General features: G+C 40.8%; 1 protein-coding gene across 5 annotated transcripts in view; it reads left to right on the top strand.

Annotated features, from left to right (window-relative positions):
- LOC105483959 (FERM domain containing 4B) overlaps positions 1-25,837 on the top strand; it is a 364,588-nt gene that overhangs the window by 325,015 nt on the left and 13,736 nt on the right. For all 5 annotated transcript variants that reach the window (XM_071092071.1, XM_071092068.1, XM_071092069.1 and 2 more), the window contains 10 exons: positions 7,177-7,253; positions 9,228-9,366; positions 9,882-10,023; positions 10,906-11,039; positions 11,129-11,248; positions 12,395-12,620; positions 16,353-16,409; positions 18,073-18,220; positions 23,141-23,260; positions 24,147-24,958. In XM_071092071.1, the coding sequence (XP_070948172.1) occupies positions 7,177-7,253; positions 9,228-9,366; positions 9,882-10,023; positions 10,906-11,039; positions 11,129-11,248; positions 12,395-12,620; positions 16,353-16,409; positions 18,073-18,220; positions 23,141-23,260; positions 24,147-24,958 (1,975 nt within the window). The remainder of the gene's footprint in view (positions 1-7,176; positions 7,254-9,227; positions 9,367-9,881; positions 10,024-10,905; positions 11,040-11,128; positions 11,249-12,394; positions 12,621-16,352; positions 16,410-18,072; positions 18,221-23,140; positions 23,261-24,146; positions 24,959-25,837) is intronic.

Raw genomic sequence — 25,837 nt, 5'->3', positions numbered from 1 at the left:
GCATCCCTGGCCTCTACTCTCTAGATGCTATTAGCACCCTCCCCTCCAGTGTGTTAACCAAAAATGTCTCTAAGCATCACCACATGTCCTGAGGTTGACGGTTGGGAGGAGTGGGAGGGGTGCAAAAATCACCACAGGTTGAGAATCACTAAGAAAAATTAAAGGGACTCAGGTTGGGTGTGATGGCTCATGCCTATAATCCCAGCACTTTAGAGGCCAAGGCGGGAGGATTCCTTGAGCCCAGGAGTTCAAGACCAGCCTGGGTAACATAGGGAGACCCCATCTCTATGAGAAATTAAAAAATTAGCCAGATATGGTAGCATGTACCTGTTGTCCCAGCTACTCAGAACGTCGAGATTAGAGGATCACTTGAGCCCGAGAGGTCGAGGCTGCTGCAGTAAGCTGTGATCAAGCCACTGTGCTCCAGCCTGGGTGACAGACCAAGACCCTAAAAAAAATAATAATAATAAAATAAAATAAAATCTAAAGGGACTCAGACTCAGTCCTATCCCAAAAATGGCTGCCATAATTGCTTTCTTTTTTATTTGAGGAAGAAATAAGAATTACTGTTTTTCTTTGGGCCGGGCGCCGTGGCTCATGCCTGTAACCCTAGCACTTGGGAGGCTGAGGTGGGCGGATCACGAGGTCAGGAGATCAAAACCTGGCTAACACGGTGAAACTCCGTCTTTACTAAAAATACAAAAAATTAGCCAGGCGTGGTGGCGGGCGCCTGTAGTCCCAGCTACTTGGGAGGCTGAGGCAGGAGAATGGCGTGAACCCAGGAGGCGGAGCTTGCAGTGAGCCAAGATGGCACCACTGCACTCCAGCCTGGGTGACAGAGCGAGACTCCATCTCAAAAAAAAAGAAAAAATATATTTTTTTTCTCTTTTTCTTTTTTTTTTTTTTTGTTAAAGACATAACAGATGCCCATATAGCACTCTTCCCAGGTGAAAAAGGCAAAATGGCATGCTGTGGTTACACACTGGGGATCTTGGAGCCTGGCTGTATTTATGTGTCAATATCTGCCCCTATTTAGCTGTGTGACCTTGGCCAATTTACTTAAACCTCTCTGAGCCTCAGTTTTTCTCTTCTGCACAGTGAGGCTAAAATAGTACTGCCCCATGTGGTTGTTGGGAAGACTCAGTAAGATAACAGATGCAACATCTTAGTGCTACAGCTGAGCACTTAGTTTATGCCAGCTGGCACTCTTGGTGTTAACTGTGCATATTTGTTGTATGACTGTCACTTCGATAGCCTGTACCCTCCTTGAGGGCAGAGACTTTGTCACATAAACATTTGATGGAAAGAAGGTAGATCAATTGGGCTTTATAGAAGCCTATAATTCTGTGAAATTCCAGAAGATACTAACAGTATATGCATCACGTGTAATCTTTCAAAATGAAAGAAGAATAAATCAATAATATAGTGATTTTGTTTGGCTTCAAGTAATAATAGCAGGGGGATTCCCCACCATGTGAGTCACTAATGTACCGTCATACACTGCAGCTGTGACTGTCTCAAATGTAGTCATTTCCAGGTGAATCTGCAGTTAAATGATTAACCTATAGATGCTGTGAGGTGCCATTAAAAAGCCAAGCCTCTCCTGACGTCTTTCCTGTCCTGGCCTAGTGTGAAACATTTAGGTGGCATCTACTTTCATTTCATCAAGATTTAAAAAGACAGTTTGATCCTTTTTGTCCAAGGCTTTCCCTGGGTCTTTCATGCCCCCAGGGAGGTCCTCCTAGCATGTGGCAGGCGCACACTCCTCAGCATTTTTGTACATGCTGGGGCACATTCCTTCTTTCCTGGGTACTCGGGGCAGGAGGGAGTTTGCTTTGTCTGCCTGTGGGGTGTGCCGTGACCAGCCCCTCCCTCCTCATTTATGTCCTCCATGATACAGAAATGATGAGCAAATTTCCTACCTAGAGGGTGTATCAGGAAACCCCCAATGAAATAAACAGAAGTAGAGCAGCCAGCTTTTATAAAGCCCGAAACTCACAGAATTGGAAGTCGGAGTGACACAGATATGTTAACCGAATAACCCAACTGTTTCTCAACAATGGAAAGATGTGGGATCCAGACAGCAGTTTTTGCTTTTGTTTCTGCTATTAAGTGACTGCCCTCCATGTGATAAAATTGGAGAGGTGAACTGAGAGTTCTTCGTTACAAATAGAGCTGACTTTATCTCTTACTGAATTTTGATTCTGAGCCAGGCACTGGGCTAAGTGCTTCACAAACATACTTTCCCTGACCCCTTCTGGCAACTCTCTGAGGTGGGTGTTGGTCCCATTTTACAGATGCAGACACTGAGATTCAGGAAAGTTAAGCAGCTTGCTAAATATCACACAGCGATAAGTGGCAGTACCAGAATTCTAACCAAGGCAATCTGACTTGGTTCATTTGGTTCTTGTGAGCTCCACAACAGAGGGGCTCTGTCCATTACTTGCTGACAAGAACAAGACCTCAAACATACACGGCACTCAAGAAATATCTGTTGATTAAAAGGAAGGAATGACTCCCAAAGCTACTGAAATACATATCTGAAATACAAGTACCATGTCTCCTGAAGGTCCCTCTGCTTTTCCTTATAGCATATGTGTGTGTGTGTGTGTGTGTATATATATATAATTTTTTTTTTTTTTTGGCTAAAGTTTGACAGTAGCCTCAGATATTTAGGAACCATTGTAATAGTGGGGTGGGATAGGGCAGAGGTGATTTCTTGTAGTTCTTTGAGTGGAATCTAACAATTATAGATTTCAACAAAGTGGCTTAAATATTCCGCACATTCATTTCGTTAAATAAAGTGTAATCATCTGCAGCAAATTATTCTAAAACCATCAATACTTTTTTCACTTTCTCTTAGGATTAAGGGAATTTCTTGTGATTACGATATTTTATATAGCTCAGTTTCAAAATAAGGCTTGATTCCAGCACTATCTTCTGTGTCAGTTTTAAATTTTTGACACTTTATTTTTTTAAGATAAGATTTGTAACCTTAAGATAAATTCTCCTCCTGTTGTAATTTCTTGATTATCTCTTTGTTAATGTTATTTATGTTGCTCCTCTTTTAATATTTTATCTATCTGTCTATTTACTTTTGCAATTGCAAAGTAATCCCAGATATTATTCTTCGGTCACTCTTTACTTCCTTCTTTTGATACCAGAGGGCACAACTGATCATTCAAGATGAGCGTAGAGCAGAAAGAAATCTAGAAGACCTAATTTATAGTTTTATTTTCACCTTGCAACTACTTCCCTTTCATCACTAGCAGCACATATACATATATAAAATATATATTTTTTTGAGACGGAGTCTTGCTCTGTGCCCCAGGCTGGAGTACAGTGGCGCGATCTCGGCTCACTGCAAGCTCCACCTGCGTCCCCCGCACCCGGTTCATGCCATTCTCCTGCCTCAGCCTCCCGAGTAGCTGGGACTACAGGCACCCGCCGCCTCGCCCGGCTAATTTTCTTGTATTTTTAGTAGAGACGGGGTTTCACCGTGTTAGTCAGGATGGTCTCGATCTCCTGACCTCGTGATCCGCCAGCCTCAGCCTCCCAAAGTGCTGGGATTACAGGCTTGAGCCACCACACCCGGCCGATATATTTTATCTACAAACAACATAGTGTTCAAACTCTTAGCTACTAGCAGGTGCCACATAGACAATAATAAATACTCATTAATGATTATTATGCTTATATAATGATCACTATAGAAAACATTCTAGTTCCATACTCTTAATTGTATTGCAGGACAAATAAAGCTCCTCTTTTTTTTTTTTAATTTCCAAGAGTGAAAATTTTGGTTTGGGCAAAATACATTTTTCTGTTTTAATATGAAAACTGCAAGTGTATTTGTACATACACATGCGTATATTTTATATATATACACATACATACATATATGTAATAGTCCTACCCTATATGGACACCAATATTGTCCAAATAATAGAAAATGGGAAGCATACTTAGCTTCCTTGTATCTTCCTTTAAACTTTGATCTCTTTCCTCAAATACAGATCGTTAGTCTGAAATCCCCTCATGCCTTTTTCTTGTTGTTGAGATGGGTTTTTGCTCTCATTGCCCGGGTTGAAGTGCGATGGTGCAATCTCAGCTCACTGCAACCTCCGCCTATCTGGTTCAAGTGATTCTCCTGCCTCAGCCTCTCAAATAACTGGGATTATAGGCTCTCGCACCATAGCCGGCTAGTTTTTGTATTTTTGGTAGACATGGGGTTTCACCATGTTGGTCAGGCTGGTCCCGAACTCCTGACCTCAAGTGATCCAGCCACCTCGGCTTCCCAAAGTGCTGGGATTGTAGGCATGAGCTACTGCACCTGACCAAACCACCGCGCCCGGCCCCTATCATGATTTTGACCAGAGGGTGCCTTTTATTTATCTTCTAAGATAAACACTGGAGAAAGGGAGGAGAATGAACACCGTTCAACTGCCTGCCCTGTGCCAGGTGCTGTCTGAGGCAAGGTGCATGAGCAATCTTTCAGCAAATGAATTCACCTCAGCTCCATTGCCGTTTTTAGAGCTGCATCCTGGCCCTTGGATATGAAGAGTCCAGAAATAAAAAACACAATAGGAGAATGATTTCAGCAATTTCAAAAGAAAAGCCAGCTTATATCCAGCTGCCAGCTAGATCAAGTACCACTACAATGAGAAATATTTTCCTAGCAACTTCAAACATTGAAAAGAATTAAAATGGTAATAATATTTAATGTTTAAAACAGGGACCTTACAACTCATTAGATGGTGAAAATCTCACTCTTGTATAAAATAGACCAACCTATATTCATTTTATATATATAAACTTTTATTATTTTAATTTTGAGAAATTCCAAGAGTCCTAAAAATATGACAATACCTGTACAACCACTTTAATAGATGTTACTAATATTTTGTCATATTTACTTCATCCTATTTTTATTAATAAAAGAAAACATTACTAGTGATATTGAAGTTTCTATACAACGTACCCTTCATACCATCTGCCCACAGAAGCAATCACGGAATTTTGTATCACTCCAATCCACATTTATACTATTATATGCACATATATGAAATCATACTTTGCACAAACTTTTAAGATTTCAGGCGGGGAAATGAACTGCTCTCTGCCTTTCATACTTAAAACCCACTCTAGTTCCCATAACCTTGTGCAAATCCAGTTACAATCTAATTATTTCAAATTCTCTAAGCCGAAGTCCTTCACCTTTTAAGTAGAGTTTTTGCTTGCAGGGAGCATATTTGCTTTCAATGCAGGGACTGGCTGAATGGAGTCCAAAGCACTAGGGTTTCACATTTGTAAGTGATAAGAGGGGGAGGTGGTGACTTTCAGAGATCATGTTTCAAGTCCAGCCCTGGTTTTTATGTGTGTGGGAATGGACACAAAGGAAAACACAGCTGAGCTGCATTGTAACTCTTCCTGTAGAACCTGTTCATGTCCAGGGTGAGTAAACTAGGGTAGAAATGTCTTCCTAAAACAGCCTCCGGTGAAATTCGTCCTTGGATTCAAAGCAACTTACTTCCCAGGAAGTATCGGGCAAATCCCAACTGCCCCCCATTTTAGAAAGCTCTCTTTTCTGGGAAAATCTGCCACTGAGAACTTTGCCCTCCTCTCCCTGATGGGAGGAAAGAGTAGAATTAGGGAGGTGTCACTCGGCAGAGGTGCTGATGTCAGTAGTGTGTCAGCCGTGGGAGGCTCAGTTTGTGAAATTGAGTTACACCTAAGTGTCTTATGAAACTCAGTTCAGAACTCACCGGAGCTGCCGTCTGGGAGGGGGAGGTTGGAAGAACCCTGAGGTTTTCCCTCACATTTCTGTCCCATTTTTGGAACCTCTGGATTTAAAGAAATGAAAACCTCAAGTTTGTGGAGATTTTAAGAAATGGGTATGTAGCTTTATACTTTTATTAATTCCTCTTTGAACCTGAGTGAGTGTTGTGGTTATAGACAGCTATGTGTGCGGACCACGGAGGGCTGTTTTTAGGGTGTACTGGTTTATTTCACTGTTTGAAATTGGGGGGTCCAGTCTGAACACTTTTTTTCCCATGCCAGTGTATGTATAGAAACCTTCAGCTCATTTTGTTCCTTTACATGATGAGGTTTACATGTCTGTGAAAAGCCTGGGTTCCTGTATGTCAGGAAATGGTTTTGCTGATAGTGCATTGCAGAGAAGTGCTTATTATTTAGACTATTAAAAATAATCTTTTAAGATTCTTTGAACATAATTTTAAAATCCAGCCAAAGTCTAATAATAAAATGAAACCTCTGTGCTGTTATTTCCCTAATCAAGTCTGGGGGGCAGAGAAGAGGAATTTGACCATGAAGTCCAAGTTGACAGGACAAACCAAGGCTCAGGATAGTACAATGTCTTATAAAGAGCTTAGGAAGCAGCCCAGAAAACACAGCAAGGCGTCCTCAATTCTGTGAATGAGCCGCTTTCTATCAAATTATTTGGTTTTCAAATGCACGTTGCTAGTAAAGTTTGTTTCTCCCAATCAAACTGACAACAGCAATAGAATATCAGTAGTGTCTATATCAGAGTGTGCAGACATTGGGAGCTATGTTCAAAAACTGGAGGTTCTAGCTCAGAAACCAAGAAGAGGCTCTGGTGTTCCCTCCTACCCCTTCTCTGCCCCCAGTTACTGGTGCTAGGTTTCCGTGGCATTTAGGGGAACTCTCTTCATAGGTAGGAAACTGGTATCTCAGAGAATCACCCCTGCATGGGGGTTCCGTTTTACTTTCACTTTGCATTCTTTTGAAATTCAGTCTCTGATGTTATTGAAATATCCCTTTGAATATCTTTCCATTTAACTATGAAATCAACGTCTTTGATAAGGCTGGTGCTTACTAGAATCTGTGCAGGTTTCCTTATTATATAGTTGAGTCAGAGGAAAAATAGTGTGCATATTCTTCCACAGATGGTTGGTTTTATTGTTCAAGGAAGATTTATTGGCGAGGTGAATCTTAATAGTTAAAGATTGCTGTCAGAAGAAGGAATAAAATGGTTTCAGGTCATAGTTGATTTGTAAAAAGGCTGAATCACATATTCATACTTCATCGTATCAGTGTACCTTCTTGGAACTTATAATTGTTTGATTATTAAGCTGATTTATAGACTGAGTAAAAATAAGAATAAATAACCCTGCGTGGCTTTTCTGTTTTCCTTAGTTATTCCAATGGAAACAGCTGGAGAACTTATATTTCCGTGAGAAAAAATTTGCTGTTGAAGTTCATGATCCACGAAGGTGAGGATCAAAGACTTTTTCTCTGTGTGACCCAGTTACTGTACAAATAATGCTGCTATCAACATTTGTGTACACATTTTTATATGAACATATGTTTTCATTTCTCTTGGGTATATACCTAGGAGTGGAATTGCTGGGTCAAATGGTAACTATCTTTAACCCTTTGATGAACAGCAAGGCTGCTTTTCAAAGTGTTGCACCATTTTGCATCCCAAGCAGCAGTATATGTGGTTCCAATGCCGACACATCCTCACTGACACTTGTTACTTTTAGTTTTGTGTGCATGTATAGTTTATGCCATCCTAGTGGGTTGAAGTGGTACCTTCTTGTGGTTTTGATTTGCATTTGCCTCGTGACTAATGATGGCTGAGCACCTTTTCATGTGCTTCTCAGCTATTCATGTATCTTTAGTAGAGAAATGTCTATTCAGGTCTTTTGCTCATTTAAAATGTTGGTGTTCTTGGTCATTAAAAGAAAAAGAAAAAAAAGCCAAGGTAATCAACATTAACTGAAGTCAGGATGTTGGTTCTCAAATATCTTAGGAGAAATTCTTCTCCCCCACCCCCCTGCCAAGACAGAGTCTCACTCTGTCACCCAGACTGCAGTGCAGTCATGCAATCTTGACTCATTGCAACCTCCACCTCCCAGGTTCAAGTGATGTTCATGCCTCAGCCTCCCAAGTAGCTGGGAGTACAGGCATGCACCACCACCCCAAGCTAATTTTTGTGTTTTTAGTAGAGACAGGCTTTCACCAGGCTGGTCTCGAACTCCTGACCTCAGGTGATCCACCTGCCTTGGCCTCCCAAAGTGCTGAACCATGGCACCTGGCCTTAAGAGAAATTACTAATCAGTCCTTAGTGGGAACTTTTCAGTCCCAAGATGGTTATGGATGGTTAGAGGCCAGAGGGATGGGAGGAAATACCTGTGATAAAAAGGTGACCCAAAGAGATAAGCAAAATTCCTACAAAAGAACATTAGTAACGCATCATACACACACAGTCTGTCTGCCTCTTGCCTGTTCTCTCTCTGTTTCTCTCTCTCTTTCACTCCCCCTCCCTTCCTTCTACCCTCCTTTCCCTCTCCCCCTCTCCCTCCTCCTCCTCCTCCTCCTCCTCCTTCTTCCCCTTCCCCTTTCCTCTTTCCATCTGGTGTACAAGCAGCACTCTGGACAGTTTTGGACTTGCATATTTTCAGCCATTATCATTAAGTGCATTATCTGATAATGTCAGAGCCAGCCAAATCTACCTAGATCTAAAATGCTCTTTTACCTTGAATTAGGTGCTCATCCCACACTTGGTTGCTGCATCTTTAAAATCTTATCCCGGCTGGGTGCGGTGGCTCACGCCTGTAATCCCAGCACTTTGGGAGGCCAAGGTGGGCGGATCACAAGGTCAGGAGATCAAGACCATCCTGGCTAACACAGTGAAACCCCGTCTCTACTAAAAATACAAAAAATTAGCCAGGCGTGGTGTTGGGCACCTGTAGCCCCAACTACTCGGGAGGCTGAGGCAGGAGAATGGCGTGAATCAGGGAGGCGGAGCTTGCAGTGAGCCGAGATCGCGCCACTGCACTCCAGCCTGGGCGACAGAGCGAGACTCCGTCTCAAATAAATAAATAAATAAATAAATAAATCTTATCCCATTTATTCCTTACCACTTGTGATGGCTATACATCCTTAGAGTTTCTAACTAAAAGTTTTTGTATAATCTCTAATTTGACTGATTCTTTATCAGCTTTTAAGTTCACGTGTATGTGTTTTTAAACATGCTGTTTATCCAGAAAGAGATTACTTAGGTCTGAATCGTTTTGTTGTAAAAGGAGAAAATCAGAAACTTGGTTGCCATTTGCATAAGAGTTTTTGCAACAGAAGACAAGTAAGAGGAACATGCCTTGTTACAATGCTGCTCGCAGGGTACATTTTGCATCATGCTGGGCCAGAGGGGAATTATTTGAGTGCTTTCTTTAATCTTTCAGGATTTCAGTTTCAAGAAGAACCTTTGGGCAAAGTGGCCTCTTTGTGCAAACATGGTATGCTAACTCTTCTCTCATCAAGTCCATTTGGGTAATGGCAATTAGTCAGCATCAGTTTTACCTGGACAGGAAACAAAGCAAAGTAAGTAACTGGCATCATTTCTATAGGGACAGATTCCCGTTTTGCATTCTGTTTAGAAGATAAGCCTTCTCACAAAAGATGCAAGCACATGTATTTTTGCTCTCTGAGATTTTTTTATGTTTAACTTCCAACTATTTCAGATTTTTTATATGTTTAAATGATGGGCAATATATAAGCTGCTTTATAAGTTGTAAGACTGGCCAGCTTGTTGCCATGCATGTTTGTATATACTGGTGACACTGCTGGTGGTGATGGTGCCGGTGACATTTTAAAGTTAGTAACTGAACCACACCATGAGAAAATCATGTATAGTTATTAAAACATTTTAACTACAAAGCTTAAGGCTTGTGGACTTTTTGCTTTGTTTTATTTTTTGGTCTGAAGAATGCCACTTGAATATGTGAAAATTCTAAATTATCCTCTGTGTTGATATTTTCATTGTATGTTAACTTAATTGTTTTATTAATTTGAAGTATGTTTGAGTTAATTCTGTTTCATTGTTGTATACCTCTTAGGCAAAAATTCCTTCAGCCAGGAGTTTAGACGAGATTGCAATGGATTTGACAGAGACAGGAACACAAAGGGCCTCCAAGCTGGTGACACTGGAGGCGAAAAGTCAGTTCATCATGGCAAGCAATGGCAGTTTAATCTCCTCAGGTAACATCTTGGGATTAGAGAATGTGCAAGCCATCTTTATTTTGTTTTTTCCATCATAAACCACTTCTAAATTCATCTTTTAATCCATTCTTTTGGAAATAAATAAGCATATCAATAAACATGTATGCAACAGCTTTGAATAAAATTTTTAGGCTAAGTTTTTAAAGAATATGTAGAAAGTCAAATTATAAATAGGTTGTGCATGTAATATGAGATACAAGGATGGTGAGTTCCTTGGTGTGGCTTGAAAGAACATATTCCCCAGCAGCTGCTTTTTCCAGCATTTAGTTTTTGATACAGATAATTGTCTAATTCTCCATGCAATATAAAATGCTGCGCAAACATGATTACAAGCATACCCCTCAAATGTGATAGCTTCCCCTAAGCCCTTCCTCTGTAAAAATTCTGGAATCTCTTATCAGTAACTATATGTAACTTTACTAAAACGATTCGTCCCATCTAAATCTCACTGTCAACTTGTGTATCTGAAGCATGACCTTCCTTCACACAGATTTTTCTTTTCCTTGCTTGCTTACTTTCTAAAAGAACACTCGAAACAACTTTTCAAGGACCATCTTACCTTCTCTTCTGCTCAGAAAAATGAAAATTTTCCTTGGGTGTGTCTGGGACATTAAACATTTTATCGTTACCCCCAAAATGACTGAGCCAGGATGCAAAAAGGCACATTTTCTTACCAGATTCTGTTTGATACCCAGAAGAATGAGAGAATGTTTTCTAGTTTCCTTTTATTATGTTGAGAAACAAGGAGAAAAGAAATAAACTACCATTTAATAGCAGCTTTAGCTTAAAAATCCTTTGTCCCTTAGAAAGGAAGGAAACATCCCTTGTATAAACCTTCCCTGCCCTTCCCTCATTCCCTAGGTTCTCAAGACTCAGAAGTTAGTGAGGAGCAAAAGAGAGAAAAAATCCTTGAACTAAAGAAGAAGGAGAAACTATTACAAGAAAAACTTCTGAAAAAAGTTGAGGAGCTTAAGAAGATCTGTCTACGGGAGGCTGTGAGTCTGCTCTTTTGGGCTCATCGAATTGTGTTTGACAACTTTGGCCAGTGTCAATTATCCGCTCTTGATTCTGTCCTGTTTTACAGGAGCTCACAGGCAAAATGCCAAAGGAGTATCCCCTGAACGTAGGTGAGAAGCCTCCTCAGGTCAGAAGACGTGTGGGTACTGCCTTCAAATTAGATGACAACTTGCTGCCAAGTGAAGAGGTATGAACAACGCCTCTGAGCCTTTCAATTAATCCTGAGACAGGAAAGCTGTCTGAGTGTAGTGGACTTTTTCCTTTGGTTTTTGAGTCTCTGCTGTATGTTATCTCACCAGCAGAGATGGATCGTGTAGACCAAACTGAACTCTTTCTTTCATGCCCACTCCAGTCAAAATTGAGTTCTCACTACTTTACTCCCCAAATTATAGACAGCATTCAGTGAACTCCAAATGTTTCTCAATTGAGAGGCAGTGTTATAAGAATTAAGAACTCCAGCATTAGGTTCGTTTACTTAAAACTAAATAATAGCCTTTGGCAAATAGTTTAGCCTCTCTAAAGTCTCAATTCTCAGGCCTCAGTTTTCCTCATCTGTAAAATGGGGGTAATGATTGGACTTCCCTCCAAGGCATCCAGTGAGTATTAAATGAGATAATACCTGCACAGCACTGAGTTACAATCAAGTTAAAATATTTGTTAGCCAATATAGAATGTATAATACTTTCTCATTTGCATGTCATCAGCCAATATGACCATACCTATGTTTCTTGTAGAAATTTGACCATCTTAGCTTTAGAAAATTATCTGTTTTCTTCTTTGGAAATCTTTGCTATTTATTGAGTGCTTACTGTGTACCCATCTCTGAGCTAAGCAATGCACATATATTATCTCATTTAATCCTCATCCTACTTTCATAAGGCAGGTGTTATCTTCATTTTACAAATGAAAAAAACTGAAGCATTAAAAGATGAAGCTGTGCATCCAGGGTCATGCAACAAGGAATTACCAGGAAGAAGGTCAACCCCAAATTTATCTTTCTCTAAAACTATGCATATGAATATAACCTTCTGCATCCATGAGCTTTGAGTTAAGAATATATCCATAAAAACTGTGGTCTTCTCCCAACCAACTGAATGAATGAAAGGCCATTCCCTTCCTTGAAAAGGGCAGAGGTTTGGACTAACGAGAAGTTCAAGTTAAGACGGGTAAAGGAAAGTGTTTGACAAGGATGTCTATGCAGTAAAATTTGGGAAGATAGTGTTCTCAAAGAACAGCTGATTCAAGAAAGTGCACAGGAAGTTTTATTACACAATACATGTAAGAGTTGGTCGTATGTGTCCATAAAAATAAAACTATCATTGTATAAATGCAGGATCCTGCTTTGCAAGAACTGGAGAGTAATTTTCTAATACAACAAAAGCTGGTGGAAGCTGCAAAGAAACTTGCCAATGAGCCAGACCTTTGTAAAACTGTGAAGAAAAAGCGAAAGCAAGATTACACAGATGCAGTGAAAAAGCTTCAGGAGATTGAAAATGCAATAAATGAATACCGAATTAGGTGTGGAAAGAAACCCAGCCAGAAAGCAACAGTGTTACCAGGTTAGTAACAAGTAAGGTTTTTTTGAGTCCCCTACTCAATACTTAATGGTACCTAGCATGTCCAAACCAGTTACCAGTTAATTTGGTGAGAGATAGAAAGAAGAACCAGATGATCAAAACTAAGTTTTCTTTTTTATTTGTAGACAGACTTTCACTCTTGTTGCCCATGCTGGAGTGCAATGGGGCAATCTCGGCTCACTGCAACCTCCACTTCCCAGGTTCAAGTGATTGTCCTGCCTCAGCCTCCCAAGTAGCTGGGGTTACAGGCATGCGCCACCACACCCACCTAATTTTGTATTTTCGGTAGAGACGGGGTTTCTCCATCTTGGTCAGGCTGGTCTCAAACTCCTGATCTCAGGTGATCCACCCTCCTCGGCCTCCCAAAGTGCTGGGATTACAGGCATGAGCCACGAGCCACTGTGCCTGACAAAACTAAGTTTCTTAGGATAAAAATTGTTTGGAATTTCAGTTTTATAAGTATGTAAACTTGATTAAAAATGTCTGTAATTTATGAAGGCTATTTAGAGATATGGGCAGCACGGGCACAGCGCTCCACACCTATAATCCCAGCACTTTGGGAGGCTGAGGTGAGCAGATCACTTGAGCTAAGGATTTTGAGACCACTCTGGGAAGCATGGTGAAACCCCGTCTCTTCAAAAAATATTTTAAAAATTAGCCAGGCATGGTGGTGCACACCTGTAGTCCCAGCCACAGGGGAGGCTGAAATGGGAGGATCATTTGAGCCCAGGCAGTTGAGGCTGCAATGAGCTAGGATTGCACCACTGCACTCCAGCATGGGTGACAGGGCAAGACCCTGTCTTTAAAAAAAAAAAAAAAGTAAACAAAATTAAAAAATAAAGGTATAGGCAAATGGTCATGATATAACATGAAATGCAGAAAAGCCTGATATCAAATTGTTACCACAACATGATCTCAATTTTATAGAAATATGCACACACAAAGACTGGCCAAGAACTATTTCAAAGTACTAATAGTTGTGAAATTTCAAGTAACTTAATTTTCTTCTTAATATTCTTCTGTATTTTCCAAGTTCTCAACATTATGTATTTATGACTTTCATTTTCAGAAAAAAAAGTAAACTGAGAACTCCCAGGTAGATTTAAAGTCCAATTGACCTTACATGTTTATTGGCATGGTTTTCAGCCTGGTGATTGAAATATGATTGTATTTTTTTGATTCTGAGAGTTTTTTTCCTTTACATTTTAACATCTAGGAAATTGGGATAGTTTTGTTTTTTTTGTTTGTTTGCTTTCGTTTTTGTTTTTGAGACAGAATCTCTCTCTGTGGCCCAAGCTGGAGTGCAGTGCTACCATCAAACCTCACTGTAGCCTCGACTTCCTGGGCTCAGGTGATCCTCCTACCTCAGCCTCCCTAGTAGCTGGGACTATAGGCGCACACCACCATGCCCGGCTAATGTTTTGTAGACATGGGGATTCACTGTGTTGCCCAGGCGGGTCTCAAACTCCTGAGCTCAAGCAATCCTCCCGCCTCAGCCTCCCAAAGTGCTGGGATTGCAGGTGTGAGCCACCACGCCCAGCCTTGGGATAGTTCTTAACACACTAGATGGTGTGTTACAATCATACTTGGCAGTACTTTTTCAATTAATTTATTTTTTACTGGTATTTAAAATATATATCTTAGATTTGATGAAATAAGGTAAGTGAGTTTAGAATATACTTGGGTGTAGAGCAAATGATTTACAAAGCAGACGTTGCCTTTGGAAAGGGAATGCACAGCATCAACACACAAGTGTTAGTCCACTACAGCTGGAGAATGTAGAGTAGCTTTGACTGAACGTGAAATCCAGGTGGCCTTGGGGATCGTTAATTTCTGGACCTACAGATATGGGTTATTAGCATTGTGCTTAACTTCATGACCATTTGCTATGGCCCATTCATCCTCAAACTGTGCAAAATTCAAATGTTCTCCTTTACAGTGAAAGTATGCCTGACAGCTGACTATACTGGCACCTTGCCTTCAAGCTCCACTGTGCGTCTAATAGAGAGAGTTCACTTGTCTCTGATACAGCTTAACATTAGAGATTGATTGGAGAGCTTCCCTTCATAATGGTTTTGAATTTTACATTGAAGGATTATATTTGCCTAGAACTTTGTGCCAAAGCACTCAATTGAATATGGAATGATTTGCAAATGCAGATCAATGCATGTGAGATACTTATCTTTACTGAATATGTTTGTGGGTATTTTTTTTTTATTGTTTTTTGTTTTGTTTTGTTTTGTTTTGAGACAGAGCTCTATCTGCTGCCCAGGTTGGAGTGCAGTGGCATGATCTTGGCTCACTGCAACCTCTGCCTCCCAGGTTCAAGCAGTTCTTCTGCCTCAGCCTCCCAAATAGCTGGGGTTACAGGCATGCACCACCATGCTTAGCTAATTTTTGCATTTTTAGTAGAGACAGTGTTTCACTGTGTTGGCCAGGCTGGTCTCAAATTCCTGACCTCCAGTCATCCGCCAACCTCGGCCTCTCGAAGTGCTGAGATTACAGGCATGAGCTACCATGCCTGGCCATGTTCTTTAACAGTTGATGGATACCAGCAATAGTCAGAGTGTTATGGCCATTGCCAACCAGAACGCAGTGTCTAGGTAACTAAAGATTTAAGTCTAGCTAACATTTACTGAGCATTTGTCATGTAATGCTGGGAGCTGGGCTAGGGGCTTTACATCTGTTATTCTAACGCCTCACCCCAGCACTATGTGATAGATACTGCTGTTATCCCTATTGTGGGGTTGAGCCAGGTGATACAGATTAATTTGCCCAAAGTCTCATAGTCGATAAATGGCAAAACCAAGACTTAAACCTAATTCAGTGGTTCTCAACCAGGGAGGCTGGAAATCCTATAATGCACAGGACAGTTCCCCAGGACAGAGGATTATCCAGTTCAAAATGTCAGTAGTGCCACTGTTGAGAAACCTGTTGAAAAGCTTGGCCAGTCATAGTGATTCACACCTTTAATCCCAGTACTTTCGGAGGCCTAGGCAGGCAGATCGCTTGAGCCCAGAAGTTCAAGACCAGCCTGGACAAAAGGTGATACCCTATCTTTACTAAAAATCCAAAAAATTAGCCAAGCGTGGTGCTGTGTACCTGTAATTTCAGCTACTCAGAAGGCTGAGGTGGGAGGATTGCTTAAGCGCAGGAGGTTGAGGCTGCAGTGAGCCATGATCGCACCATTGCACTCCAGTCTGGGCAACAGAATGAGACCCTGTCCTAAAAACAAACAAGAAAAAAAAAAAAAAAAAGCCCTTTCTTTCAGGGAGGGGTCGAAAGCCAAGTTATATTAAGAGTAGATTCTCAAATGAGGATTCAGATGTGTTTTATTTAACATTTAGCATTTATGATAAGAATGGCATGATTTTTCTTTCCAGTTTGTTGGTCGTAAGCACTAAATATGTAGGTAAAGTTTTCTTCCAGTGTAGAAGAAACACTGAAAACTAGTTTAAAACCAGCACTCCTTTGAAGTCTGTTCCATTTTAAGAAATAATCTAATGTAATATTTGTACCATATGTAAAATGTTTTGATTTTTATTAGTATATGAGTCCATTCTTGCTACGGTAGTTAATTATTCTTAATGTACTGTAATTAATTACATTTATTGAAATGAAAATAAAATGCACTCCACTGAAAATTGTTTCTCTCAGCCCCCTCTAATTGTATAAATGCACAATTGCACTAAAGGCAGTTATTTTTATTCACAGAAGACATAATCCCCTCAGAGAGTAGCTCTTTGTCTGACACCACCACCTTTGATGATCGTAAGTGGCTCTTCCTTTTTTGGTTTAACAATGTGAGATATTCTGAAATAATTAAGATAATGCTCTTAGTTAAGTAAGGCCTATTTGTTTTTCTTTTGAGAAGAAGTAGAATAAACTAACTTACATTTATGCAAAATGGTTGGGAAAGGAAGTGTATGATTAACACCTACTCAGGTTAACTCAGTATTAATGACAGGACCACAAAAATCACATGACCTCAGGAAATCAGAATGCCCTCACAGGAGTATCTAAGTCTCTCAGTAAGGACTTTAAGGCTCTCTAAAGTGTTTCTTAACTTTTTATTTTGAAGTAATCATAGACTCATGGAGAGCTTCATGATTAATAGAAAGACTCCTTCACCCAGCTTCTCCCAATGGTGACATGTTATGTATCTGGATAAAAACCAGGATATTAGATTGCACACTTTATCACTGTGTTCATCACAATATGAAATAAAATCATTGTATGTTTTACAATATGAAATAAACTTTCATATTCTAGATAAAGGAAAGTTTATTTTACTTAGGAAGAAAGGCACAGTTAGACATTGGGCTACCTGTCATTTTGTTGTTTCATAGGGGCAGGCTGCATTGATCGTAATGGCCTGTATTTGTTCAATATATTTCTTTTCTTTTCTTTCTTTTTTTTTTTTTTTTTTTTGAGACGGAGTTTCGCTCTTGTTGCCTAGGCTGGAGTGGTGCAATGGCGCGACCTCAGCTCACTGCAACCTCCGCCTCCCAGGTTCAAGCAATTCTCCTGCCTCAGCCTCCCTAGTAGCTGGGATTACAGGCATTAGCCACCACGCCCGGCTACTTTTTGCATTTTTAGTAGAGATGGGGTTTCACCATGTTGGTCAGGCTAGTCTCGAACTCCTGACCTCAGGTGATCCGCCTGCCTCAGCCTCCCAAAGTGCTGGGATTACAGGCATGAGCCACCGTGTCCAGCCATTTAATACATTTCATTATAGAATGGGTTTACTATCAACTAATAGAGTATTTCTTTGTCATCTCTTGTACTTAATCATGATTGAGTTGGCTATCTCTGTGGTATGACTTGAATTCCAGGAAACCACCCCCACACCGCTTTATCTTCCCCAAGTTTTATGGTGCATAAAATTTCACCACTGCAGAATTCTTCCTGTGAGCTGATGTTTGGTCATGCTTGCCACCCCTCTTTGAAAATGTAAATATCAGTGGGAAACATAACAAACCTCTAATGATGCAGCGTAAGTCAGTTTCCTTACTTTCAATGACAGGATAAGCCTTTGGCCAAAGAGGCCTAAAAACTTTAAAAGTAAAGGTGAACAAAAATGATCCAGGCCAACTTCCCCTTGGTTCACACCGGAAGTTTTCTTTAACATAGCTTTTTAAAAGCTGCGGTATTACCCATTCCCCTTGAGTGCTTTACTCACTCAGAATGACACCTGTTGAATTTGGCAAAAGATGGTTCAGGTCCCAGAAGAGTGTTCAGTAATTTCATTTTTTCTGGTGTATAAAATATAAAAATTAACTTCTTGAAAGTTATGATCTTCTAAAAATATCATCTTTGGAAGAACATTTTATTCACTAAATCTTCCAATTTCTTTTTTGAGATGTTGGCAAGATATTTATTTACCTATTAATTGGCCTACTTATTTTTTCATTCCCCCATTTACTTATTATAGCCAGTGACGCCTTCACTCTTGCTGGGCAGCGATCAAGTTCAGTACCTCATTCTCCAAGAATTCTTCCCCCCAAGTCTCTTGGTATTGAGCGAATACATTTCAGAAAGTCGTCCATCAATGAACAGTTTGTGGATACCAGGCAGTCCAGGTGAGAGGTCGTATCGTCAGTAAGGTTAATGCCTCACAGCTAGGAAATTTTTCCTCCAAAATGCAATGTATGGTTGATACATTTTTACATGTTTTTATTTATGCTTCCAAAAGATGTTATCTTATAAAACTGGGGCATAGAAACTGACCCAGTTATTTGTTGTTCACAGCAAATGAAAATGTTTTTAATAAGTCTTTTAAAATGCATTTGACCATTTCCTTGACTTTAAAGTCTATTTGATCTATATTAACTTATAGGGACATTAATTATCATCTGGATTTGGACATACTGTCCACAGTTCAGTTTCATAGTCACTGGTCTAAGGAAATTAAGTCCACTCTGCCAAACCAAGTAGCAGGACTGATTTCCAGTCCTGCAAATACACATGGAACTTAAACTCATAATCTGTAAAATACATAATCCACGCATTTTCCCAGATATCTCAGGTAAACATTATCAGGGCAGTGAGACCAGGTTTTAGAAACATGACAGGCCAGTGGTTCCCAGAATTTGGCTGTATGGGTCAATCCTTAAAAAACAAACAGTTACCAGCTGTTTGCTTTGCCTAAAAAGAAATTTTCCAACAGGTTGAGTGTGGCAGCTCATACCTATAATCCCAGCACTTTGGGAGGATCACTTGAGCTCAAGAGTTGGAGACTACCAGTCTGGGCAACCTAATGAAGCCCCATCTCTAAAAATTTTATAGACAGAGTCTCTTTGTGTCACTCAGGCTGGAGTGCAGTGGTGTAATCTCAGCTCACTGCAACCTCTGCCTCGTGGGTTCAAGCAATTCTTCCACCTCAGCCTCCCAAGTAACTGGGATTACAGGCACGTGCCACCACACCTGGCTAATTTTTATATTTTTAGTAGAGACAGGGTCTCACCATGTTGGCCAGGCTGGTCTTGAACTCCTGACCCCAGGTGATCCAACCACCTCAGTCTCCCAAAGTGCTGGGATTACAGGCATGAGCCACTGTGCCCAGCCCAAAAATTTTTTTTTCAATTAGCCAGATGTGGTGTTGCATACCTAGTCCTAGCTACTTGGGAGACTGAGGCAGGAGGATTGCTTGAGCCCAGGATTTCACGATTGAAGTGAACTATGATCGTGTCACTGCACCCCAGCCTGGGCAACAGAGCAAGATGCTGTCTCAGAAAAAAAAAAAGGAAAAGAAAAGAAAAAGAAAACAAAAGAAACATTCAAACAAATAGCACCATGAATCCATGAAATAAATGACATTTTTATATCAAAAATATATTAACTATCATTGTTGTAGTAATACTAATCAAATGAAGTTACCATTTCACTTAATGTAATGTTAATTTCATGTTATATTAACTTCATATAACATTTCTTTTTTTTTTTTTTTTTTGAGACGGAGTCTTGCTCTGTCACCCAGGCTGGAGTGCAGTGGCCAGATCTCAGCTCACTGCAAGCTCCTCCTCCCGGGTTCACACCATTTTCCTGCCTCAGCCTCCCGAGTAGCTGGGACTACAGGCACCCGCCACTTCGCCCGGCTAGTTTTTTTTTTTTTTGTATTTTTTAGTAGAGACGGGGTTTCACCGTATTAGCCAGGATGGTCTCGATCTCCTGACCTTATGATCCGCCCGTCTCGGCCTCCCAAAGTGCTGGGATTACAGGCTTGAGCCACCGCGCCCGGCCCATATAACATTTCTATTGAGCACTTACTTTTTTTTTTTTTCCCCCAAGACAGAGTCTCGCTCTGTCGCCCAGGCTGGAGTGCAGTGGCGCCATCTTGGCTCACTGCAACCTTTGCCTTTCGGGTTCAAACGATTCTCCCCCCTCAGCCTCCCAAGTATTTGGGACTCAGACGCCCGCCACCACACCTGGCTAATTTTTGTATTTTTAGTAGAGATAGAGTTTCATCATGTTGGCCAGGATGGTCTTGAACTCCTGACCTCAGGTGATCCGCCCACTTCGGCCTTGCAAAGTGCTGGCCACTATTGAGTACTTACTGTGTCCCAGATACTGTTTATGTTTTTCCTAGGTAATTTATTAATGAATTTAAACTTCATGACAACCCTGATAGTGTTACTACTGTCATTACCCTTTACAGATAAGCACACTGAGGGCCAGGGACCATGAATAACTTCTTTGGGTTCATCAGCTAGTAAACATGGGAATCAAGGTTTGAACCTCGGTAGCCTAGAACTTGGCAGGATCCAAAGCTTGCGATCTGATTTCACTGAATATGTTATACCGCATCTCAGCAAAGATGGGAAGTATTTGCTCTACAAGGGCCAAAAATAAAAATAAAAAAAATTTAAATAAAGGAAATTATTCTCAAAATCAAGGTAGATTATTAGATTATTCAAGTTGGATAAATTGTGACTTATGAAAATATAACCTACACATTGTTATATTTCTATTTTATTTTATTTATTTTATTTTATTTTATGTTTTTTTTTTATTTTTTGAGATGGAGTCTCACTCAGCCACCCAGGCTGGAGTGCAGTGGTGCGATCTCAGCTCACTGCAAGCTCCGCCTCCCAGGTTCATGCCATTCTCCTGCCTCTGGCTCCCGAGTAGCTGGGACTACAGGCACCCGCCACCCTGCCCGGCTGATTTTTTTGTATTTTTAGTAGAGACGATGTTTCACTGTATTAGCCAGGATGGTCTTGATCTCCTGACCTCGTGATCCGCCCACGTCGGCCTCCCAAAGTGCTGTGATTACAGGTGTGAGCCACCGCACCTGGCCACATTGTTGTATTTCTAATTTGTTAAAGGCCAGTGAAAACTTTATCACATATCAGCCCAGTTTGTGAATTCGCATTTAGGAACTTTTGCCTGAAATGGTAAGAGATCCAAGGAGCTACAGCTGTGCTAGCCAGTTTAATTAAAAGTAAATAAAATTTAAAATTTGGTTCCTCAGTCATGCTAGCCACAATTCAAATGCTCAGCAACCACATGTGGCTAGTGGCTATCATATTGGTCAGAACAGACACAGAACATTTTCATCACTGCAGAAAGTCCTGTTGGATAACATGAGACAAGTGAGCTTCTTATGTTAGGGAAAACAAAGCTATTTCAGCAAAAGGAAGAATTATAGCTGGGAATCATTGTCTTAAAAATTATTGTACCCACATCTCCAGTCACTTACGATGGACTTGCTCTTTGATCCAGCAATTTCATTTAGGAATTTTACTACCAAATCAACTAACTACATGTAGGATACTCATTATAACCTTGCTTACACTAATGGCAAATTGAAAACAAAGTACATAATTATGGTAAATCCATACAATAAAATGCTATGCAGTCATTAAAATAACACTGTAGACAAATATTAAGCAACATAAAATGTTAGATACAACTTAACTTTTTAAAAAATGAGTGTTGAAAAAGAATATATAGTAAATCTCATGTTTTCTTGTTAAAAAATAAATACATATGTTTATATATAGATACATGCTTATAAGTTTATGTGCTTAGGAAAAATAATCTGTAAACAGTTAGTGTTGACTGGCTATATATAAGGTATCAGATTATATAGGCGGTGGCTCAGAGCGCCTATAATCCCAGCACTTTGGGAGGCTGAGCGGTGCAGATTACTTGAGGTCAGGAGTTCGAAAACAGCCTGGCCAACATGGTGAAACCCCGTCTCTACTAAAAATACAAAAACAAACAAACAAAAGATTAGCCAGGCATGGTGGTGCACACCTGTAATTCCAGCTACTTGGGAGGCTGAGGTGGGAGGATCACTTGAACCCAGGAGCTGGAGGTTGCAGTGAGCCAAGATTACGCCACTCTCCTCAGGTCTGGGTGACAGAGTGAGACTCCATCTAAAAAAAGATTATAGACATTTAAATTTTTCTTTTTTTCTGTATTTTTAAAGTTTTCTCCAATGAACTTAGACTTGCTTTTGTAGTAAGTAAAATTTGATCAAAATTACTTTTAGTTAAAAAAAATTAACTTCCATCCTGGCTAACATGGTGAATCCCTGTCTTAACTAAAAATACAAAAAAAATTAGCCAAGTGTGGTGGCAGGTGCCTATAGTCCCAGCTACTCAGGAGGCTGAGGCAGGAGAATGGCATGAACCCAGGGGGCAGAGCTTGCGGTGAGCTGAGATCGCGCCACTGCACTCCAACCTGGGGGATAGAGCGAGACTCCATCTCAAAAAAAAAGAAAAAAGAAAAAAATAACTTCAAATTGTGTTGTCACTGTGCTGGGAAGTAGACATAGTGATTTAAGGATGTTGCTCTTAGTCCAGGGACCAGCAAACAACAGCCCAGTGGCCAAATCCGTCCTGCTGTTTTTGTGTAGCCCATGAGCTAATAATGGTTTTTATATTTTTAGGTAGCTGATGGTGGGGGGATCAAAAGCAATATTTTATGACATGTAAAAATGATATGAAATTTAGCATCCATAGATCATTTTCTTGGAACACGGCCACACCCATTCTCTTACATATTATCCATGGCTGCTTTTGCACTGCAATGGCAGAGTTGAGTAGTCGCTATAGACACCATCTGGCCCACAAAGCCAATAACTATTTAGTATTCTAGACTGTTTACAAAAAAGGAGTGAACTGAATTATACATCCATCCCTGTTCACCACCAAGATTTGATCATCTAAGGACTGTTTTGAATGTTCAAGTGCCTACATAAACAGCTCTAGTTGCTTTGAGTCTTTTTATTCAGTGTACTCTTTATTAAAAGTCCTTTCTTTCCCTACATATTTGTGACTCAGAAAGTCAGACCATATATGCTTCCCCTAAAACTCATCTAGAACAGACCAGGAAGTGCCCTGGTGGTTTAGTGAACCACAAAGACGCCCTTCCTATCTTTCTCCCTATTTTCCCTTTCCTTGGGCTTCTAGTAAGTTTCCTATCTGCTTATGACAAGTTTTCCAGAGATGTTGAGAGACTCATCATTTCCTGAATTCTTTTTCTCATCACAGAGAAATGCTGTCGACACACAGCAGCCCTTACAAAACTCTGGAGAGGCGGCCCCAGGGCGGACGAAGCATGCCCACCACGCCAGTTCTTACCCGAAACGCCTACAGCAGCAGCCACTTGGAGTAAGAGAGCTTCATTCTCATTGCTTTAGCTGTGTTGATTTTTGCTTTGAGGTTCTGTCTTGCTTTGTTGTGTTTTTTAATCATTTCAAGTGACTTTCTATAGCAGGACCTTGTTTTATGGTTTTACATTTTCTGCTAACTTATGGTTTCGAATATGTTGGCAAAGAAAATGTATTTGACTTGTTCAAATATACATTAGATTTTTAGTACCTTAATTTCCCCAGTCACATATTACCATTCATTATTCAATGGTGAGGATGAAGTTAGTAACAATAGCACCATTTGGAAATGTTTGTGAGTGCTGTGCTAAATGTTTTATATGCACTGGATTATTTAGTCCCTACAGCAAGCCTTTTGTGAGGTAGATATTAGATATTGTTTTCATCGTCATCTTACAAAACAGTAAGCAAGATTCAGAGAGGTTAAATATCTGGACTGAGCTCATACAGCTGGGAAATAGCAGTGCCATGACTCAGCCCAGACACCCCTGACCTGCACTTGAATGTACCATGTCTTCCTATCCTCTAGGAAGACAGGACCCTCCAAAGACACGTTGGGTTTTTTTTTGGTTTTGTTTTTGTTTTTTCCAGGCTCTGATGCAAACTGTGCATCCTCAGTCTATGTCTTTCCCTACCCTTAAGGAAGGATTTCGCTTGTGGAACTAACAGAACCTGGTTGTTTTCTCATTTTGACTATGGTAATGAATTTACGTGTGAGCCAATAGATTTGGTGAACAAATGGGTTCTGTTGTGCCGTCAGCTTTGGCAACCTTCAAAGTCCTATTGCGATTCACGAGCTGTTCAGTCTTTCAGCATGGTATTCTTTTTTCCTATTTGGGTCCTCCTTTTCTTCTTGGTGTTGACAAATTTGCCTTCTCCTCTTTCAGACCTGAATCTTCCTCTCAGCACTGCCGCCAGCGGAGTGGAAGCCTGGAGTCCCAGTCCCACCTGCTCTCCGAGATGGACAGCGATAAGCCATTTTTCTCCCTCTCCAAATCCCAAAGAAGCAGCAGCACAGAAATCCTCGATGACGGGTCTTCTTATACAAGCCAATCAAGCACGGAGTATTACTGTGTGACACCAGTTACAGGCCCCTATTACACCACCCAGACCCTGGACACTCGCACCAGGGGTCGGAGGAGGTCAAAGAAACAGAATGTTTCTACTTCAAATTCAGGAAGCATGCCCAACCTAGCACAAAAGGATAGTTTGAGGAATGGTGTCTACTCAAAGAGTCAGGAGCCACCGTCTTCCAGTTACTACATTGCCGGGTACACGCCCTATGCAGAGTGTGACTTTTATTACAGTGGTAGTTATGTCTATGAGAATGACACCGAGGGACAGTATAGTGTCAACCCTTCCTACCGGTCCTCAGCCCACTATGGATATGAGCGCCAGAGGGACTACAGCAGATCCTTTCACGAAGATGAGGTTGACCGGGTACCCCATAACCCATATGCAACTCTCCGGCTGCCAAGAAAGGCTGCCTCAAAATCGGAGCACATCACCAAAAACATCCACAAGGCCTTAGTCGCCGAGCACTTGCGTGGCTGGTACCAGCGGGCCACTGGGCAGAAGGATCAGGGGCACAACCTGCAGACCAGCTTTGACTCAGACAGGGGATCACAGAGATGCCTGGGGTTTGCGGGGCTGCAGGTACCTTGTTCTCCAAGCAGTCGTGCATCCTCCTACTCTTCAGGTGAGAATACTGTAAAAACACACGACACCTGGATTTTATTTACATCATGTTTCCTGCCCACCCAGAACCGCTTCACGGATCATGAGACCAGTACCCAAGGTCAAAAGAGTGGCAACCATTCAGTGGTAGAACCCCACAATAAGAATTTCCAACTTAAAAACAGTTCTTTCCAGCTCTCCAAAGAACTCGGTACACGAGTCTAATGAAGCAAACTGTAGATTCAAATCCAGCAAATATTGATTGAGCACTTGCTCTCTGTGCTGCCCTGTGTTAGGTTTTTTTTTTGTTGTTGGTTTTTTTTTTTTGAGACAGAGTCTCGCTCTGTTGCCCGGGCTGGAATGTGTTAGGGGTTTCACTTGCTTTATCTTTTTAGGATTTACATTGACAGGCACATCTCTTAAATATGTTCACGTCATTGAGGTTTGATATTTTTAAAGAATAAACCCTCAGTTAAGCAGAAAACATTAGAATTATACATCCATCGTTGTTCACCACCAAGATTCAATCATCTAAGGACTGTTTTGAATGCTCAGGTGCCTGCATAAGGCTCATGAGAATCCTGATAGGACCTGGCATTGATTAAGCCCTGTTCTAAGTAATTTGCTTTTTTTTTTTTTTTTTTTTTTGGTAGAAACAGGGCTTAGGTCGGGTCTTGCTATGTTGCCCAGTCTGGTCTCAAACTCCTGGCCTCAAGCAACCCTCCTGCCTTGGCCTCCCAAAGTATTGGGATTACATGCAAGAGCCACAGTACCTGGCCACGCACATTGTAATTCACTATTCATATATACCTATGTTATGGTTGACTTAAGGGATTTTCAAAGATAATTTTGATTAGAGATGTTTCCTTTTTACCCTTGATATTGACTTTGGCCCCTAACT

Source organism: Macaca nemestrina, chromosome 2 (assembly GCF_043159975.1).
Source record: "Macaca nemestrina isolate mMacNem1 chromosome 2, mMacNem.hap1, whole genome shotgun sequence".
NCBI classification, from domain to species: Eukaryota; Metazoa; Chordata; class Mammalia; order Primates; family Cercopithecidae; genus Macaca; species Macaca nemestrina.
Note: the sequence above shows the minus strand (reverse complement) of the source record. Positions and strands in the feature narration are given on the sequence as shown.